Source organism: Polistes fuscatus, unplaced genomic scaffold (assembly GCF_010416935.1).
Source record: "Polistes fuscatus isolate 324 unplaced genomic scaffold, CU_Pfus_HIC Scaffold4, whole genome shotgun sequence".
Taxonomy (NCBI): domain Eukaryota; kingdom Metazoa; phylum Arthropoda; class Insecta; order Hymenoptera; family Vespidae; genus Polistes; species Polistes fuscatus.
In genome coordinates, this window is record NW_025113118.1 from 3,851,179 (window position 1) to 3,871,199 (window position 20,021).

The following is a 20,021-nucleotide window of genomic DNA, read 5'->3' on the forward strand; positions in this document are numbered from 1 at the left end:
AATAACAGTAAAACAATTGCTGCAATACCATCTTTAATAAATGATAAATATGTTAACGCTCAATATACTAGAACGCAAATGTACAATACTTCTATGTCCAGATTAGGTTCTTCGATTATGAACAAACAATTTAAAAGAAATGTTTTTATGTTGCAAAAGTCAACCGATAATAGTTCTATTTCTATCTCCGATAAGAACTCCTTGTAAGTAAACAAGGGAAAAGTCAAAAGATAGATCTTTCTTTTTACATTACATAATTAAACAAATTTATTATATTATCAATAGCCACTATACTTGTAAATTAATTATAACAGTAAGATTACTAATCTATATAATAAGAAATATTTTTAAGTTTTTCTCAAATTTAAAGTTGATTTTGTTAATTCAATTAATTAATAGAATAATAAACTACAGAAAATTTAAATCATAGGTTAACTAAATAATTAACTAGCAAATTTTTTGACAAAAGAAACATAACGATTTTAATACAATGAATTTAATATCAAGGCACCGAATTAATTGCTACACATTTAATATATATATATGACTACTTTTAAAGCATACAACCTATTGGGTAAATCGATTATGACTAACCAATAAAAGTTTATTTATTTTTCATTATTATATAATAGATGTAATTTGAAATAATTCACATATTTTAAATAATTTCTTTCTCTATAAATAAAAACTTGTCTTATTTATTTTTTAAAATGTTACAAACGCTTAAAAGAAATGATTGAATTTCATAACTGTGTGAAAGGAACACACACAACGTAACAAACAAGTATAACTTTATATAAGTTGCATATAATAATGTTTTTTAATAACTATTATGATAAATATAAATGAATTAAGATAAATATATATTGTTAATATTAAATAATATAAATTGTTTTGTTTATTTTTACATTGTTTTCTTAATAATTCGATACGTATATACATTGCAAACTAAGCTTAAGTATAATAAAGGCCATGGTACTATGGACTACTACTACTACTACTACTACTAGTAACTGCTAGTAACGGATCATTGAACAGATTGTAGTCAGTTGAAGGGTAGCAACTAGGAGCTAATTAGATTCAGTTAGAAAAAAAATCAAATGTTTATTATTATTACGTACTCTTAGTAGAAATAAATGAATACATTATTTAAAGTTCCAAGTATTAAATTATATCAAAATATATAATTACACTACATACTTTTTATAAAAAATATATATATACATGTATATATATATGCATATGTATATATATTTATGCATTTATGCTAGAGTCATCAGAAAATAAATGTGAATACTTATTTTTTGTGTTAAAATTGTCTTTATAAGTTATAAATTCATTTAATAATTCTCTATATTTATGAAAAAGATATTTTTATTATTATTTCTTGAATGAGTGTTGTTTTTTTGTTGTAATATAAGATTGTGAATTTGAAGAAAGAAAAAAGAAAATGTCAAATTTCAATATTAATTTAAAAGTGTGTTGTGTGACACGAGGTGAATCAAGTGTACTCAACAAAGAAAAAATCTTTATCTAAAAGGAATTATTTCTTAAACATGTAATCTTTCTTCTTCGTCTGCAACATCGTATTATTGTATTTAAATAATGGTGCTTTGGATTATTTCCTTCACGGCAATTGTTTTGCACATTACTATTGTACAAAGTAGTATGTATTTCTTTTTATATTTTTATTATTATTACTTTATATCACAAGGTACCATATTATATATATAATTATTATTGTCATCTTTTATAGAGGTAGTACCACAAGGTTATTGCGCCTTTTATAATGGCAAAATATGCAAAAAATATCTCACAGGCATTGGAAAGGTATGGTTTAATAGTTCATTTGGTAATCCCGGTGGATTGTTGAACGAACAAATAACAACGAATTTATGGGAAGAAGTAATAGAAACTCTTGTAGAACCATGTCGTTCAGCAGCAGAAGTACGTATTTCTTTCATTGAATGCTTATATATATTTCATTATCTGTAATGCGTTTATGTATTAATATATATGGTATGGTTTTTATATTACAGCAAATGCTATGTTTATATGCCTTTCCACGATGCCACGAGTTAGTAGGATTGCCATTGTGTTACGAAGATTGCATAGCAGTACATCATTTTTGTTTCAATAACTGGATAATAATTGAGGACCAAAAGCAAAAAGGAATTTATATCCGGTCTCGTGGCCACTTTAGTTTACCAGATTGTCAAAGTTTACCAAGGATAGTTAAAGGAAAAGTAACTTGCTCGGAAGCTCATTTAACTGATATAAAAGAAGAACTTGTTACTTGTAAGCTCTACCGGATACATTTTTAATGTAATTATTTTGAAAAATATGTCATTTATATTTGAAATATATATTTTATAGATGACTGTATCAAAGGTAATGGTAGATATTACATGGGAAAATTAAATAAAACAAAGGGTGGATTAGATTGTCAACCATGGAGTGCTCAGTTTCCACAAAATCACGATAAACCACCAGATATTTTTCCACAAATTCAAAAGGGTGAAAATTATTGTAGAAATGTAGATGGCATTGAATCTATGCCATGGTGTTTCACTATGGATCCTGATACACGCTGGCAACATTGTGATATTCCTATATGTGGTAAAATATTTGTGTACAAAAGCACATTTATTTTATGATTATTTTATCTTCTTGTTAGTTATAAACGTTAAAGCATCATTATCTAATTAATATTTTGATTTTTCAGATAATACCACAAATACAATAATTGAAATTGACCCAAAAGATTTGGCTGTATATACGGTTATTACTCCACCATTTATATTAGCACTCTCTTTATTGGGATTTATAATCATTGCTGGAACTTTTTTTTCTATACTTTTAAGGCGAAGACTTCATAAAAGACATCAAGGATATAATCAGACTGAAAGTCAGGTATACATATTTATATACACCCATGCAGTGACAATATACAATTAGATGAAAAATACTATACTTTTCTATTGTAATATCTTTATAGGATGTTAACATTGATTTAGACAAATTGCCAAGCAATGACGCATATCACAAAACAAGTGCGAAGCTTAATCCAAAATTGGAAAAACTTGAATTTCCACGAAATAATATTATTTATGTACGAGATTTAGGTCAGGGTGCCTTTGGTCGAGTATTTCAGGCAAAAGCACCTGGTCTAGTGCCAGGTGAAGAATTCACAAATGTTGCGGTGAAAATGTTGAAGGAAGAAGCATCAGATGATTTGCTTGTAGATTTTGAAAGAGAAGCATGTTTACTTGCAGAATTTAATCATCCAAATATTGTTAAGTTGTTGGGTGTGTGTGCATTAGGACGTCCAATGTGTCTCTTATTTGAATACATGGGACGTGGTGATTTAAATGAATTCCTACGTTCTTGTTCACCTGGAAATTACATTATTCGAAGTTTAGAAAGAGATGGTACATTCACAGATTCCCAATTATCACATATGGATTTAATTAATATAGCTTTGCAAGTAGCATCCGGAATGGTATATTTATCAGACAGAAAATTTGTACATCGAGACCTTGCAACTAGAAATTGTTTAATAAACGATCAAATGATTGTGAAAATAGCGGATTTTGGATTATCTCAAAAAATATATCTTCAAGATTATTATAAAGGCGACGAACAAGATGCTATTCCAGTTAGATGGATGCCTCTTGAGAGTATACTTTATAACAAATATACTGTTGAATCTGATGTTTGGGCTTTTGCAGTATGTTTGTGGGAAATATTTAGTTTTGCTCTTCAACCGTATTACGGAATGACTCACGAAGAAGTTGTTAAATACATCAAAGAAGGCAATGTTCTCCAATGTCCTGATAATACACCTTTATCGATATATGAATTAATGAAACTTTGCTGGAATAGAAGACCATTATTTAGGCCTACATTTAGAGCAATTTATGAAAGACTCGATACAATAAAACACGAGATAGAAGCAGAGAATAAAACAGACAGCGTGGCTTTGCGCATTCACGTCTGAATACAAATGGAGCAGTACATGATTATTTATATATATATATATATATATATATATATATATATATATATATAAATGTAATAACTAATATATTACTTACTCGACATTAAAGGTAAGTAATTATTAAAATGTAAAATGTAAATGTTACATACAAAGGCCTTCTTTGTTATATTTGTTATGTCAAGTTAATGGCATACAGCTAAGAATATTTATAAAAAGAAAAAAAAAAAAGAAAAAGAAAATGTGGCTATTACATATATTAGTAATAACTATATTGATTTGAGAATATCTTTAGCAAAATGCTTTTTAACTACATGCGAAAATTAAATCATAAGTTTTACTGTTTTGTGGATAAAAAGTGTAGTTTAATATCCTATCGAATAGATGTACACAAACAATTTATATATCTTTACACATAATGAAAAAGTGATGTATTTAAACTTAACATTATGGCTTAAAATATCGTTTAAAATTTTTAAATATTAATAATTGCAAGAACTGGAAAAGATTCTTGTGGAATTGATCAGCTATTTAAATCACACTATTGCAATGTAAATTGTCAAAGTTTTTCATTTTATATATATTCTATTCTATTGTCCTAGCCATTTGCATTTATAATCGGTAATGTGTGATATGAATATGAACGGCTATTATTTAGCAAATATACATACAAATAACCATAAATATTATAGAAATGTTTTAGTATGATTGTAAATGGTCACTGCCCTAATATATATATTTACATTTTCTATATCTTTACATGTTTTGCTATGCAGATTTATATGTATATTATGCAACATTCCAGAGCAATATGTGAATCATATATAATCAATATTATGCAGAAGGTAATGCTTTAAAAAGAGAGAGAGTCTTTATACAATTTCATAATGGAATTATTGAATTAGTATGTATATACATACAGTGGTAAACATAAATATTGGTAATAAAACATTCTAGATAAAGATTCATAAAAAGAACAAGCGTTATAAACAATTTGTTTTCAGCGTACTGTGCCAATACATACGTTCACCACTGTATGCGTATGCATTAAAATTAAATGCATTTTTGTTTATTCACAAATTATATGAGTATGTATGAACTTACATTTACTTGAAAGAGAATACTTACATTCCATTTCTTCTCCAAGTTATTTTAATAAATTATTTAAAAATAGGATTATACTTAACACTGAGATAGAAATAACACACGAGATTTATTAATTTAAACTCTGAATAAATATAACTGAAGACTGAACAAAAGATATGTGACCAAAGTGACGAATTATTTTTAAGATCCTGTTAGTAAAATTATAGAGATTCAAAAAATTCGCAATGTAAAACTTGATTGTGCATTTTATGGTTTTGTCATTTGTGATAATATTTAAATTAGCTCTAATGCTTTGATCGCTCACAAATTTTTTTCTTGTTAAATATGTATATTAGATCGTTGCTATAGCAAAAATATAACTTAAATGTGTGCTATAAGAATTATGTCAAGGAAAATGATTATGAGGAATGTTAAACCAAAGAGAACATGTATGTAAGTGAGTATGTATACTGTTATATGTAAAATTTTGAAAGTAAATTATATTATGGTATTGTAAAACAATATAATGAATGTTCAAATCGCATATTATTTAATTAACGTATTACTTGTTTGACGACACAACAATACACATATTTGTTATACACGATTTTTATAGACTTTTCCAAAAATATCAAAACGTATTGTAATTACTTTTTGTTCACCTTTTAAATGCTAATGTTTTGTTCTCCGATAGTGTTTTTAAGTAATATTTTATTTAAATTGAACAAAGTGCTATTATATTACACTGACATTCCAACAAGAATCCATCAATTAATGAATATTTTTAGATAGATTTCTTTGTGTATTTTATATATATTTTATAATCATTTTAAACCATTTATATTATATATATATATATATACCTAAATATATTTTACGTATATAAAAACATAAACACTACCAAATTTCTACCAAGGTCAGCGCATCTAGATTGTTTTTTACTATAATACGTACGATCATGTATTGATACGATAAATGTTTACACGCAAGATGTATTGATTCGCATATACCTTCATATTTGTTGAATATTAAGAAAATGTAATATGTGTATGTTCTAACAAGTACATCATTTACCATTGCATGTAACAATAAGTAAAAGTAAGAGATGCAAGATAATAATAATAATGGAACTAAAGCTCTTCTATATACCTTTTTATATACATTTTTGTAAATGAAAAAGGGGAAGACACCGATTCTGTGCTCTTATAACATCCATGTACTTGTATCCTGCATAAGTAGACAAAAAATTTATGTAATATGATATACAAAGATAATACACATTTTTAAGCGTATTGTCTCTGACCAAAAAAAACTTCTGGTATTATATAATTCGTTGATTTCAAATTCGTTATTGAAAATGTAGTCTCTATTCTGAATTTTCTGTACAACAAACTCTATTACTTAATCTGTGAAAGCATTGAGACTCCACGACAATACATAACGTTTCTTTTTTTTGTTTTTTTGTTTTTTCAAACAAATTATTCTATTACATTTTCTTTTTTTTCCTTCCTAGCTTACTGTTCGATTGTGAATGTGTATATTTAAGATTTATATTACAAAGATATATTTGTTTCATAATTATAATATTAACGATTACTCTATGTAAAGCTCCATAAATGTGTCAATTTTATATCATTTTTTAATCCATGAAATATTTTTATTATCAATGTGTAGATCACGGAGTCAACAATGATTACAAACTTGTTGAAAAGAAATCTGCTACAAACTTTTACTGATGTACTTTTACAAAAAATAAACAACCACTTTCATACTTATTGTTTTTTATTTAATTCACAGCCTAATAAAAAATATAGTATAGGATGAGGAAAGGATATATATTATCATAAGAGAATTGGTGTAAGATTAATTTTTACTTTATACCGAATTAATTTACAGTTAGAGATATTTATTTATGTATTTATCCAATTAATTTATATTAATAGATATTTAAATCTTTACGTAAAGCTCTTATTAATTAATTAATATATAATTTTTATGATATAATTGATATATTATGTTCTCTTATATTTAGCAAAAATTTAATAATACGTATATGTACAAGTACAAGTAAAATTATTATTTTATAAGATTCATGTATTTGTACATATTATTTTTTTAAATTAGTATAACACAAATTTCATTCTTAATTAATAGTTATTTATTGGATGTAATATGAACTTATTAAAGAAAATATTTAATAAAACCAACATTATGTGCATATGTATTAATGTTATGTCAGATTTAATTAATAATTCCGAACATATAAAAAAAATTTAATTTAGGTTATAAGACAATATATAAGTTTTATGCAAACAAGATTGCTTAAAAATATATAAATAATAAGTTATATAGCAAATTATTTTTTTTTGATTATCAATCTAAATACTTGTTATATATAAATTGCATAAAAATTGATAAAATATTGACTACATACATAAGTGTACATAATGTTGTTGAACAACCTACTTAATATATAAAGAATATCTCTTAAATTTTACTTAAAAAGAATAAATATAATAATTCTTTGGTTTTTAATTTGTTTTAAGATTCATTGTTAAATATAAGTGACTACTTATTAGTATAAATGAAATACATAATTAATATTATTTTTCTAATTTTTTATGAATATTTAATGGAACATTTAATTATAATGTTCTTTTTATCTTTAATTCCTATTCTCTTATTTGTTGTATTTACGTTTACTTTGTGCAAATGATATTTGCAATATTCTAAATGCATGTATTAAATCATCGACTGCATATATAAGTATTTGGAAAGATAAGTTTCTCTATTACTTATTATATTCTTTAGTTTTTATTAAGTTCAACCCTATTGTGTATAAATATGTATTGTATCGTAAGTGATTTATTGTAATAAACCACTGTATGTAATGATAATATGTAATTTTTTGTTAAAAGGATTATTATTAATTAATTAATTAGAAAGAAAAAAAGGGGGAAAAATGTGATATAAATGTAAGATAATATATTTGATAAATACTGATAATATATATCTTATATGATAATACCTCAAGATAGAAATTATTTAATATTTATTCATTTACTTCATAAATAATATTTACCTTTTGCAAGCATATAGGAACTACTAAAGAATACTGGTTATAAGTTAATGCTTGATAATACTTATGATTGCAGTATAATTTTTAGATTTAAAAACTTAATAACTTATTTGAATTATACATTCTGATATTATCTTCCACTCATATAAGTGTACTTATATATATCATATAAAGGAATGTTGCATCAGAGTTTTTTTTTGTTCTCATTAATAATTACAATGATTTTATACAAGGATCATTTACCATGCATTAATCAAAATGCGTCCTTTATATTTTGAAATTGACGTACAGCTAAATCAACTGGCAGATCAAACTTATATCTCGTAAGTTTGTCGAGAGTGTGAAATGCGTCTTGAAATCCTAATAGTAAAAAAGGGAAAAAGAAAAATGAATATTCATTGTGACATATAAAGTAAATATACGAAATTAGATATACCTGTTTTCACCACATAACTCCATGACGTGTAGTGACATTCTAAAAGATATTGGCATTGTAAAATGAGCTTTAGCCAAATCACTAATTTATTTGCGCTAAAATTAAAAATTATAATTCATTTAATTCTATAATTATTCACAGTGTTGAGACAGAAACAACAATTTCACTTACTTTAAAGCAGCACATATAAATGCTTTAAAATGTGAATCACGACTCCGTTTGTAAGGACTATGCGAAGCAATAATGTTACCTATAGTAGTTAGTAGACTCTAAAAATAATAAATTAAATACGTTCAAACTGTGTGTGTGTGTGTAACTATGAATTTTTTATATTTGTTTGTTAATTATTAATTGATTGAACGAAGCAAAAAAAAATACCTGTTTGGCAGAAGTAGCTTTGCCGATAAGATCTAAATTAAAACTTTGCGATAATTTTTGTGCCGGACTGGAATTGTAATAATGGCCATTTTTTATTTCATAATATTTTAAGATAAGTTCCCAGGCATGCATAAAATTAGCAGAGGAAGGACTTCTTTGATGAAAACATCCCATAAACGGAACTACACTGTTAGAACGTACATCAGACATTAAACCATGTTGTAACAAATCTCTAATGGAAGCTGCTAGGTGCTTTCTTATTGCCGATGTTAGTTTTGCATTACAGTGCATTGATGCAGAATCCGAGTCAGACGTATATTCATCAGCACCAATATCATCGTCTTCAAGTTGATGTTCATTTTCTGCGATAGTACTTAAAACATGCTCAACCGCAATGTCTAATCTAGTTCTTAAATCACGCCAATTATATATCGAATTTTTATTTAAATTTCTTCGAACCTGTTCACTACTACATCCCAATTGTGATATTATAAACATATGTAAGAGAGCTACGACCTTTTTAACAGTATTTAAAGTTTTAGTTTTACTTTCATTATCTATTGCCTTTTTTTCAAATTTTTTAGTATGATTAAATGCAGCAGAACCATTAGTATGTACCGGGCAAGCACAAGTGCATGCCAATGTTTCTGTACTCACTTCTCCTTGAAGATAATTTATAAAACGTTCTAAATCAGCAATTTGTGTTTTCAATTGAGACACCAATTGTTCTTTCATTTTTAACGGACTAACTATCTGTAATATAAATAATTGCAATTTTTGTAAATATTTCAGGAAATAAAACAGAAACAATAGAAAAAAGAAATATATACATATAAATATACCTGACTTATTGCATAATCAACTTGCCACCTTAAATCATCTACTGGTAACTTACACAAATCATCTACATTAAAATTTAATTTTTCCTTTAAGTGATCTAAAAAAAGAACCCCATTAAGTTTAGTTATTCAAATATAATGTTTTAAAGCATTATATTAAATTATTTTATATCATAACTTACTGATTATTATACTTTGACGTTCTAACACAACGCTTTGTGGTAAATCTGCATCACCCATTTCATATGCGTATTTTTCTAAATCTTCTAATTGTAACTTTAATTGACTAATTAACTCCCTTTGTTTAGTTCTCTGTAATGCCATTTTCGATTCCATTTCTACATCACTAACCATGCTTCCAATCTGCTAAATTAGATAGGATTATAAAGTTATTAATAATGCTAATATAAAAAATTATTATATATAATAAAAACAAGAAATTGTTATAATTACCTTCAAAATAGTTTCAGTATTTACATAATATACATTGAGCATTTTTTATAGAAATTTTCAAGTGCATTTTAAAATGTTATTAAAAAAATTGAAATATAGGGAAAAAATGGATGGATAAAGAATAATAAATGCGGTTCATAGTAGATGTATAAACAAAATTTATTATGTCTTTTTCATAATGTGACAACAAAAAGGAAATAAATAAATAATTTGAAAATGAAAAGAAAAACAAATAATATTAATAAATAAGCAATAACGTATGTTAGAAAGATTAAAATCAAATATTTTAAAATTAAAAAATGAAATAATTAAATAATAAATAAAAATGTGTAATACTTACACTTTCTTTACAAAATGTCGGAGAAATGGGTGTAATAGATCTACTTTCAAATAATAAATTATTTGGTACATCAGGAATCCCTCTAAATGCAAATTCTTCTAATTCTTTAAGCAATGTTTCTTTTTCATTAGTCGGAGCATCAACAATTTGACGTAAACGAAATTGTACCTATAAGAATATTAAATATTAAAAAATCTACTAGTAATATATATTCTAAATAAGTAAAAACGATTATACCTACCTGAGCAAAATGTGTAGTTAACGCTATGAGAGACGAATTAAGCATCTCTTGTTCTTCTTCTAATAACTTTAATCTTTCCATATCATTAGAAAGGCTAAAAGTATTATGTAAGGAAAGTATTGTATATAGTAAACCATTAATAAAATATACAAAACGTTTAATCAAATAATCACTTACTTTCCTATATTATCAACGTATTTATATTCATCCCCAAAATCATTGTCTCCATCATTTGCTCCAACAGGAGCCCATCTCTCACCTGATGGTCTATCACTTTCGTCTGAATTTTCAATATCATCATTTTCACAAGTCTTACGTTCAACAGCATTCATTACTTGATACGTTAATATTTCTTCTTGTTCCTGAAAAATTATATGATTAATTATATGAAAATATACATAGATAGATAAATATATTATTTATATCAAATTAGTTTTAATATTTCTTCTATGTATTTATCATTTTGTTATTTACCATAATGATTTATTGATATGCTCCACATAACACATTCAATACCAATAATGAAGAATAATCTATTTAAGACTTTTGTATGATAATATCCTGTTTAATCCATGAATTAACTTCTGCGCACGTGTATAACCAGAAACGTCACTCGTATTATAAGATATATCGAAAAGATGATAAATTTTAGGCGCGTAGGCGGGCGGGAAAATAATATCTTACCATTCTTCAATTAATTTCAAAACTTTATATCCAAATGAATGATGTTTAACTTATAAATCGTTACGGAAAGCTTACGATAATTAAAGCACTATTGTTATAATTGACTACTTTATGGATTTGTTATACTTTTAAGAAATAGGCTAAATAAATCGATTTCACGTATTGTATATTTAGAACACAGGCAGAATGTATATTATAGATCTTACAAAAGTAACCTAAATTCTTGCTTAAATCTTCTTTACCATCACTTCGTAATATTCTTTTCCATTCTTCTGCCACGAATTGTCGGTAACGTTTTATTTATAATGACCAAAAAATACAGAAGTACATAGAAGCTCACAAGTCCACTTTTTTCCTAACCAGATTAGAACCCTAACCACAAACTTTTGGACTGATAATTTATCTGGAGAAAAACTATCTTGTTTTGTAAATTGTTTGTTTAAACTATATTCTTTGATAATGTTGTACCGTCATTGTGTTAAGTACCTGCTATCGCCCACTGGTGGTCAGGGTACTAACTAAGATGAATCTGGTTAGGGGAAAAAGTAGACTTGTGAGCTTTTATATACTTCTGTATTCTTTGATCTTGAACGTTTCCACTTCTACAAAAATTCACTTTCCTACATTATCGACTGAGGTTCATCAAATAAAAACGTTCGAAGCGCCACGACTAAATCTTAAACTTTTCCTATCTATTATTTTTCACGAGTCTAAGCCATATATTTATAGCAAATAAATGCTAACATTCTATTGGTCAAACGCGCAAAAAATCTGTAGTATTTACCCGCGCCGCTATTTTTAAATCATCGAGACGCGGGATATTAGAAATAAGCGGAAATGATTTTCATTTGAAAAGTTAAAATGTTATATAATTATTTTTACAATTGTGTAACCACACACACGTATACAATAATAATTAATTATGAATAAGATGATTAAAATAAAAATGCAAAACTGTAAAATTTGTTAATTATTGTTTTTCTTTTCTTTTTTGTTATTATCGAACACATTTGTCACGTTTTAAAACAAACTTTACTAACATAGATTAATAATCGTCTAATTGTATAGTTGAAGAAAGCAAAATTTATATGTAATAAATAAAAATTATATAATATATAAAAATTTATATATAATAAATTTATAAAATCGATTAACAGTATTTTTACTTTATCAATAATTAATTTCTAAAATAATTCGTTTATACTTGTCTATTCTCAAAATGTAGATAGTGCAATACTGCATAGAAGATTTCGTTTGTTCTTGATGCATTTATAGAACTAATAATAAATTACTCTTCTATATACGTTACAATAGAATTGCATGCATAAGACGAATTATGTAAATATTTTTAAAGAACTTTCAAATAATTTGTTTATTTTGTTTTTTATCTACAATATATTCAGAACGATTTTTTTTATCTTCAATTCAAAGAGGAAGAAAGAGAGAGAGAGAGAGAGATAGAAAGAAAAGCAAAATAAATTCATTGATGTGTTATGTTTGGCATTTGCCACGCATTTTATACGAGGCATTTACAACAGTAACTTTGGTACCTAATTTTAGAAATCGTCACATTAGTAAACCGCCTTCGAGAGAATATACAAGTACGACAACCGTCCTACATTCGTGATACAAACTGTGAGGGAACAGTAACAAATAATATTTAAAAATGACTATGACAAATCAGTAAGTAAAAAATGATTTTTTTTTACGATCTCTCTCTCTCTCTTTCAATTATATTTCAAATAGATAAATTTAATAAATAACGTTTAAAGAGTTTATGCTATTTTATCGTGACATTATATATTTACATTTTTATACAAACTATACAAATTTCAATTATATATTTATATATTATATAAATAAATATATATACTATTTATCTAATAAAATTCTATGTCAAATACCATACAACATATAGATATATATTATAATATATTCAATATGCAGAACAAGAATAAATTTGATTTACAATCAGATCTATTTTTTTTTCGTTCATTTATGTAATATAATTACACTTAATTATATTTAATAAATATTCAATAAATTTATATATATATATATATTATAGTGGCAGTATATTTGTTAATTTTTGTCGGCAAGCATATGATACTGTAACAACTGAACCGTTTATAAGCCGTTTTAAAGAATTCTCGGAAAAGGGAGATAGACAAGGGATGGTTCAAGTAATAATTGAATTACCATGTGTATTAAATACAAAGATAACTAAATCATATAAGGGTAAGAACGATCAACAAGCAACACTGCTTTATCAGAAATCACTTAATATAATGAAAGATGGAGAAAATAAAGCGGAGGAAGAGAGTAGAGCATGTAGTGTTCTCACCGAAGCACTGTTTGCAGCCAGTGCATGTAGTTTAGTATTTATGAATGCTCTTTTAGAGCGTGCAAAATATTGGTATAAATTAGGAGCTTGGATAAATTGTCTTAAAGATAGTGAATGTTTGTTAGCACTTCCTCAGAGCTTTTACGATAAAAATGTAGATAGTAAAAATGTTTATTTAAAGCATAAAAAGGAATGTTATAATTTTAAACATGAGTGCTCTAAAAAACTGGAAATAACTATTCGACGAAAACAGAAAATACGTGGAAAGGAAAATGCTAAGTATTGTTCTTCCGCTGAAATAATAAGAAAACAAACCGTCGTATCGACACCAACTATGCATGGAAAGTTGAACAACAGTCTGAAAAGTTGTTCCGATGCAGTAGCACTTCGATTTGATAATAACAGAGGCAGGCATCTTGTAGCAACCAGAGATATTTGCGCAGGAAGTGTTTTGATCGTCGATCAGCCTTTCTCCTCCAGCATTGATAAAGAGGCACTCGATAGGAATTGCTTGCATTGTTACAGTTCCCTTAAATTGGAAAACAATGTTAGAATTCCTTGTTATATGTGTCAAACAGTTAGTATTATGCATGATTTTGTGTGTGTACAAGAGTGATATATAGTTTAATAATAATTAACTTTGTTTTACCCCTCTTTAAATCGTTATGAAGTTCAGTGTGTAACTGTGCTTTTGCATCCATATTCCAGAAATTATATTTCCCTTTTCAGGTTTCATATTGCACTGAAGCTTGTCGCAATGAGTCATGGGAGATGTATCATAAATATGAATGCCCTATATTAGATATTTTCTTTGAGGAAGGATTTAATGAAGGAAAAAATAAATTCTCCCATCTTTTGTTGGCTTATAGAACTACTTTGATCGCAGCTTTATCTCCAATTGAAAAAAAACATAATAATACGGAAAGAATGTATAAATCGTCCAGTCTTAATACAGAGTTTTTTAAGCACCATCAGTCAAAAGAAAAAGACACTGTTATATCAAATGCAAATAAAATATACGATCCATTAGATTACACAACTGTTTTACAATTAGAATCACATTGTACGAATGTAGATCCTAATGTAAATGCTATTCGTAGTATAGAAGCAGTGTTTATAGCCAAGTGTTTAATTTTTTCTTTCAATGAAATTGGAATAGATTCACTGGATAACAACAAGTTCATAGCTTTAGCGACGGCTACGTTGCAGCATTTGCAGGCTATTAATTATAATGCTTACGAGATCGTTGAAAACGTACGTAATGAAGTAACGCATGTTTGGGAACCAAGAAATGTAGGTTGTGCCATTTACACCACTGTCAGTCTTACAAATCATAGTTGTTATCCTAATGTGGTTCGACATTCTTATTCATCTGGTAAGTGATATATATATATTATATATTATATATTATATTATATGATATAATAACATAACATTTTTTTGTATAATCATCTATTTTGTTCTTTATGAGTTTTATATGCAACGAAAATAAAAGATATGCACTATATTGGCAAACAATTAATAAATATATCCTTTTGTAGGAAAAGTTGTTGTAAGAACATTACGTTGCATTAGCAAAGGAAATGAAATACTAGACTGTTATGGTCCACAATTTCTTAGCGAAGAAAAATTGGCAAGGCGCGAGTATTTATGGAAAAAATATCTTTTCATGTGCGAATGCGATGCTTGCAAGTATAATTGGCGATTACCATTGCCAGATATGCTCAATTTTAAATGCAAAACATGTTCTCAAGCTTCATTTACGGAGACAAAGAATGGCATGCATAAAATAAAACACTGTCCCCAATGTAATAAAAAATTAGACTATCAAAAATTGAAAAAGCAACTTAGAAGATCAATTGAAAAGAGGGTAAATGCAATTTCTAAAATGTATCAAGGTTACTATGAAGAAGCATTAAATCAACTATTAGATCATATAGATTTTGTTGAAAAATTCTTGGAAACACCTAACATAGAGTCTATCAAAACACAGCAATGCCTTATTCAATGTTATAATTCCTTTGGTTGCATTTCTACAAATTAATATAATACTAATTACTATATTATTTCTTTATGTATCATAATCAGTTTTAAAGCTTAAAATTATCTATAAAACAATTGTTTGTTTTACTTCTATTCAAATGTTTATATCGTATATCTCATAAATAATTTAATATGTGAAAAAGTAAGAAGGTGTAATTTAGAAAGAAAACAAAAAATTTACAGTTAAAGATAAATAAATAAATTGAGAAATTATCATTCATCTATAATCATCTCTTAAAAAGAAAAATTATTCTGAAAGAAAGAAAATATATATATATATATATATATATAATTTTATATCATGCAGAGACTTATATATATATATATAATGTTTTTCACCGGTTCAGTACTCAATTGTTGTTGTACGATGACATTGTACCAATTGTATAATATTATATTAAATTACTAAAGAAAATGAAAAATGCATAAATTTTGTTTGTAAGTACATGCTTGACATCACACAACACTGATAATATTAAGCATAATATTTCCATTTTATAGTATCTAAACAATCCCAGATGTATATACAGCAAAGTAGTGCATAATTTATGCTCATCACATATTAAAAATTAATATAATGTCTGGGATGACAAAAATTATTACTTCATTGTTCTAGAAATTTCGTTTGCATGAAGAATAAAAATTTTGTACAGTGTTTTAGCATATACATAAGTTGCATTCATTGACTTATCTATCCAAACACAATAATAATACCTATTTTAATCTATAATCTGATGCTATTGTGGTATATTATTTAAACTATTACCACATGTGCGTCTCGCGAATTTCACTGATAATATGACCTGCTTGAGTCAATGCCTATAATGGAAGAGTAAAGAAGTTTTATATAATTTGTTAAAAAAAGATCATTATAGAATACATAGTAGTATTAAAAATATAATTAATGAATAATATACCTTTAGCATATCACTTGCTTCTTTTCGTCTAATAGCAATATGTTCACTCTCGTTCAACAATGCTTCGGCTTGATCTGATTTATACAAATGAGTTACAAGTTCACTTTGTAAATTATCCTTTACAAAGTTGACTAGGAAATGCATCACTGCTTTGGGTACACTATCTTGTATAGACTTTCGTACAATATAAAAGTATGATTTAATAAGTCGCTCTAGAAAATATAATAATGCATATCAAAATATTATATAATAATAAATACTAAAATATATATATTATTTTATAATTACCGATAACATCACAGTCTCGTTGCTCCCGTTCACTTAGTTTACGTGGTGTTTGCATTGGCACTTCAGGGAGTAAATTTACTGGCTTTTGTTGTGGCGATGGTTTCTGTACGTCGTGCATTAAATTGGGTTGAGGAGAAATATTTCCCGAAGTTCTAATTGGAGATCCTTCAGCAGACGTAACAGATTCTGTCCTTTCTTGCGGTAATAAATTACTCAATAACCAATGATTTTGTTGCGCATGCATCTTTTTATTCTGCTCAGAAAAAGATGTCAACTCATCTTGACTATTGGTCAATTTTATGTTCTGTTATACAGATTGTGAATGATTAGTAAGGAATAGATTAAAAAACAAAAAATAAAATGCACAATTAAGTATATGTTTTGTTATTTAAATTTCATATCTAATATTAATTAATTTTTTAGAGATGTGAGATTAGAACAATATAAAACCAGTTACATTCAATATATTAAATTTCACTTACATTTTCAGTAGGTATTGCAACTCCAGATATAGAGTTGCTGCTAGTAGAAGGTACTTTCCTATTATATTTAATATTATCTATATCTGTATTTTTCAATAATGAAGAAACAAATGCTGCATCTTTATGAAAATCTGGATGTTTGGTATTGATATATGCTAATTCTATAGCAACCAAATTTTCTACCTTTATGAAAATAAATTTCAGTAGAAATATATACAAATAATATTTTAAGTAAGGAAAATTAAAAAATTAAAATAATACCATCTGATTGGTAGTAGGGAGACGTCTTCGTAACAAGTGCGTAACAACATCAACAATTCTTTCATGTAATTTAGGAAATCGTAACATTTCTTGTTGTACCTCAGTGCCACAATGTTGTATAATCCTTTGCATTTCTTCATGCACAAGTTCTACACATCGTAAAGAAGGTTCTTCCAGCCTTCTTATTTGTCGTTTAACTAATAATTCAAAAGACACCTCGGGCACAAAAAGTGCTGGTCTTGGGCCAGTTGCATTTCGTATAGCAGTTAAAATATCGATCTTAGTGAGACCAGCAAGAGGGTGGATAGAGTCAAGCGTTCTTCCAAATGTTTCATGAAATATATAACATATTCTTGCACCACCACATAACTCAGTAGTTTCAATATTTCTAGCAGTTCCTTCGATAGTAGCACAATAACTACTTGCAAATTTCGTAATAATTTGCAATAAAGTTTGACTTTTATCTCCAACATCTTCTCCATAAGAAGAAAGTAATGTTTGAAATTGCGACACCATCACGTTAACTCTTGTCTGATTTTCAAAACCGCATATTAAATTAGATATTATTATTAACAGTTATAAGAATAGTTTTAATATACTTATTAATTTAAATGATACTACACCTTCAATTCTGGCAAACAATCTCGTATATGATGCATGAGTAATCGATTAAGCGTTTTAGCTAAATAAGGTGTTCCATTTCTATTAGCTAATGTTGGATATTTACGTTGTAAAAATACAGCTTCATCTTTCAATGCATCCCGAATACTTTTATTACTCATTATGTCCTGTTGCGAACGATTAACAACTCCAATAATTCCAAGCTTGACGGGAATTACTCTACCACACAATATGTCTATTGCATCTGTTCCTATTATCAAAAGAAAAGTAATGAGTTTTAAAAAGAGCTTTGATATAGAAAAATACTTCAAAATAAATATAATACCTGCATCCATGAGATCTAATTTTGTAACAACAGCAAGAGTACGTCTACCATCCGGATCAACATCTTTACTAAGTTTCAAACTTTCACTTGTGGCCATATCTGTATTAGCAGTAACAACTGCTAAAATGATAGAATTAGGATTACATATGTATTTCAATACAAGTTGACGAATTTGGTTTTCAATATCTTCAGGTTGATCTCCTACTGGCACTTTTGTAATACCAGGCAAGTCTATAAGCGTTAAATTAACAACAGACATTGAATAAATTTTAAGATTGATAGGTTCCGGACAAATGCCTTTATTAGCTCCTGCCATTCGATCTGTTTCCGCTTCTATTTCACCACGTATATCATCAAAATCTTTAAAGATCTTATTTCTTGTATGTAGGAATGTGCCCCACTCTTCCAAATCCAATGTTCCATTTTCTGCATTACGATGTTCTCTGTCTTCCTTTGGCGTATATACAAGTTGAAGTATTAATGGTCGACGTGTTACTATACCTGTTCCTCTAGGAAGGAACGAACGACCTACTAAATTTTCTATTACAGATGACTTTCCAGAACTCTATAAACAAATTAGAAATAATATATATTTGTATATAAATTCATTCTACATAACCAATGATAAGACACTTCATTCCATGTAATTATTATGATAAAAATGTAAAATAATTTGTAAATCATTTAAAATTTAATAGTGAAATATCAACAACTACTTTCTTATTATTGAATCATTGTAATTAATCGTTTAATATTAAATTAATATCATCGAACAATTTTGTACATAAATATTTAAATATTTTTTAACGACAATAGAAACAAAGAAATAAAGATCAAAATGTAATACTTGTGAGTATTATCAAGTGTGTGTAACATGAAAATTATAATTACATTGAAAATATTTACTAACCTGAGTTCCTAAGACAACTATTTGTGGAAGTTGAATAGCATCTGCCCCAACGGTGTTAAATACATCTTGTAATTTGTTTATTACTGGTATTAAAGCTTCCATTATGTTTAGCTATATAAACGTATATATCAAATCGATCGAAATATTCTCTACCGGTTAGAGGATTAGTAAGTAATCTTTTCAGTGTGTAACATTTATTTAATAATTCGAATAAATTTATTAATTTTAAATCGTAATATCAATTTGACGCGTGTAACGAATGTTCAATATTTCTTATCAAATTAATTTAATTGTATT

The 20,021-nt window shown here is 26.9% G+C and overlaps 4 protein-coding genes across 6 annotated transcripts; 2 read left to right on the forward strand and 2 right to left on the reverse strand.

Moving 5' to 3' along the window:
* Window positions 1–1,406: 1,406 nt before the first annotated feature.
* On the forward strand, window positions 1,407–6,854 carry LOC122520988 (tyrosine-protein kinase transmembrane receptor Ror2). Its single transcript, XM_043641352.1, has 6 exons — window positions 1,407–1,666; window positions 1,757–1,947; window positions 2,040–2,298; window positions 2,377–2,619; window positions 2,726–2,913; window positions 2,999–6,854. Exons 1-6 carry the CDS (start codon window positions 1,606–1,608, stop codon window positions 3,998–4,000), a joined length of 1,944 nt encoding a protein of 647 aa, XP_043497287.1. The 5' UTR covers window positions 1,407–1,605; the 3' UTR covers window positions 4,001–6,854.
* A 1,369-nt stretch (window positions 6,855–8,223) lies between these two features.
* On the reverse strand, window positions 8,224–11,999 carry LOC122520989 (RUN domain-containing protein 1). Of its 3 annotated transcripts, XM_043641353.1 has the most exons (11): window positions 11,534–11,998; window positions 11,324–11,433; window positions 11,027–11,211; window positions 10,850–10,943; window positions 10,609–10,776; window positions 9,998–10,181; window positions 9,819–9,913; window positions 8,977–9,729; window positions 8,770–8,867; window positions 8,599–8,693; window positions 8,224–8,522 (listed from the first exon to the last, which is right to left on the reverse strand). In XM_043641353.1, exons 2-11 carry the CDS (start codon window positions 11,324–11,326, stop codon window positions 8,416–8,418), a joined length of 1,782 nt encoding a protein of 593 aa, XP_043497288.1. In that variant the 5' UTR covers window positions 11,327–11,433; window positions 11,534–11,998; the 3' UTR covers window positions 8,224–8,415. The 3 variants fall into 3 exon arrangements, with proteins under 3 accessions (XP_043497288.1, XP_043497289.1, XP_043497290.1); XM_043641354.1 differs by lacking the exon at window positions 11,324–11,433 and having other exon boundaries at window positions 11,534–11,999; XM_043641355.1 differs by having other exon boundaries at window positions 9,998–10,178; window positions 11,324–11,998.
* Window positions 12,000–13,071: 1,072 nt separating this feature from the next.
* On the forward strand, window positions 13,072–15,921 carry LOC122520865 (SET and MYND domain-containing protein 4-like). Its single transcript, XM_043641183.1, has 4 exons — window positions 13,072–13,216; window positions 13,602–14,454; window positions 14,607–15,252; window positions 15,419–15,921. Exons 1-4 carry the CDS (start codon window positions 13,200–13,202, stop codon window positions 15,919–15,921), a joined length of 2,019 nt encoding a protein of 672 aa, XP_043497118.1. The 5' UTR covers window positions 13,072–13,199.
* Window positions 15,874–19,946, reverse strand: LOC122520977 (dynamin-1-like protein). The gene is made up of 8 exons (XM_043641326.1): window positions 19,725–19,946; window positions 18,815–19,379; window positions 18,492–18,739; window positions 17,869–18,399; window positions 17,608–17,790; window positions 17,126–17,429; window positions 16,838–17,049; window positions 15,874–16,739 (listed from the first exon to the last, which is right to left on the reverse strand). Exons 1-8 carry the CDS (start codon window positions 19,824–19,826, stop codon window positions 16,683–16,685), a joined length of 2,202 nt encoding a protein of 733 aa, XP_043497261.1. The 5' UTR covers window positions 19,827–19,946; the 3' UTR covers window positions 15,874–16,682.
* Window positions 19,947–20,021: the final 75 nt, after the last annotated feature.

What these genes read in the sequence shown, in the direction of transcription:
- LOC122520988 (XM_043641352.1), top strand. Translation starts at nt 1,606, where the DNA reads ATGGTGCTTTGGATTATTTCCTTCACGGCAATTGTTTTGCACATTACT. An exon ending in AAAAGAAGAACTTGTTACTT is followed by an intron (nt 2,299 to 2,376) that starts GTAAGCTCTACC and finishes TATATTTTATAG; the next exon opens with ATGACTGTATCAAAGGTAAT. An exon ending in TTGTGATATTCCTATATGTG is followed by an intron (nt 2,620 to 2,725) that starts GTAAAATATTTG and finishes TTGATTTTTCAG; the next exon opens with ATAATACCACAAATACAATA.
- LOC122520989 (XM_043641354.1), bottom strand. An exon ending in TAACTACACATTTTGCTCAG is followed by an intron (nt 10,777 to 10,849) that starts GTAGGTATAATC and finishes ATATTCTTATAG; the next exon opens with GTACAATTTCGTTTACGTCA. An exon ending in GAGTTATGTGGTGAAAACAG is followed by an intron (nt 8,523 to 8,598) that starts GTATATCTAATT and finishes TTTTACTATTAG; the next exon opens with GATTTCAAGACGCATTTCAC.
- LOC122520865 (XM_043641183.1), top strand. An exon ending in CTTGTTATATGTGTCAAACA is followed by an intron (nt 14,455 to 14,606) that starts GTTAGTATTATG and finishes TTCCCTTTTCAG; the next exon opens with GTTTCATATTGCACTGAAGC. An exon ending in TCGACATTCTTATTCATCTG is followed by an intron (nt 15,253 to 15,418) that starts GTAAGTGATATA and finishes ATCCTTTTGTAG; the next exon opens with GAAAAGTTGTTGTAAGAACA.
- LOC122520977 (XM_043641326.1), bottom strand. Translation starts at nt 19,826, where the DNA reads ATGGAAGCTTTAATACCAGTAATAAACAAATTACAAGATGTATTTAAC. An exon ending in TAGTTGTCTTAGGAACTCAG is followed by an intron (nt 19,380 to 19,724) that starts GTTAGTAAATAT and finishes ATTTGTTTATAG; the next exon opens with AGTTCTGGAAAGTCATCTGT. An exon ending in ACGAGACTGTGATGTTATCG is followed by an intron (nt 17,050 to 17,125) that starts GTAATTATAAAA and finishes TATATTTTCTAG; the next exon opens with AGCGACTTATTAAATCATAC.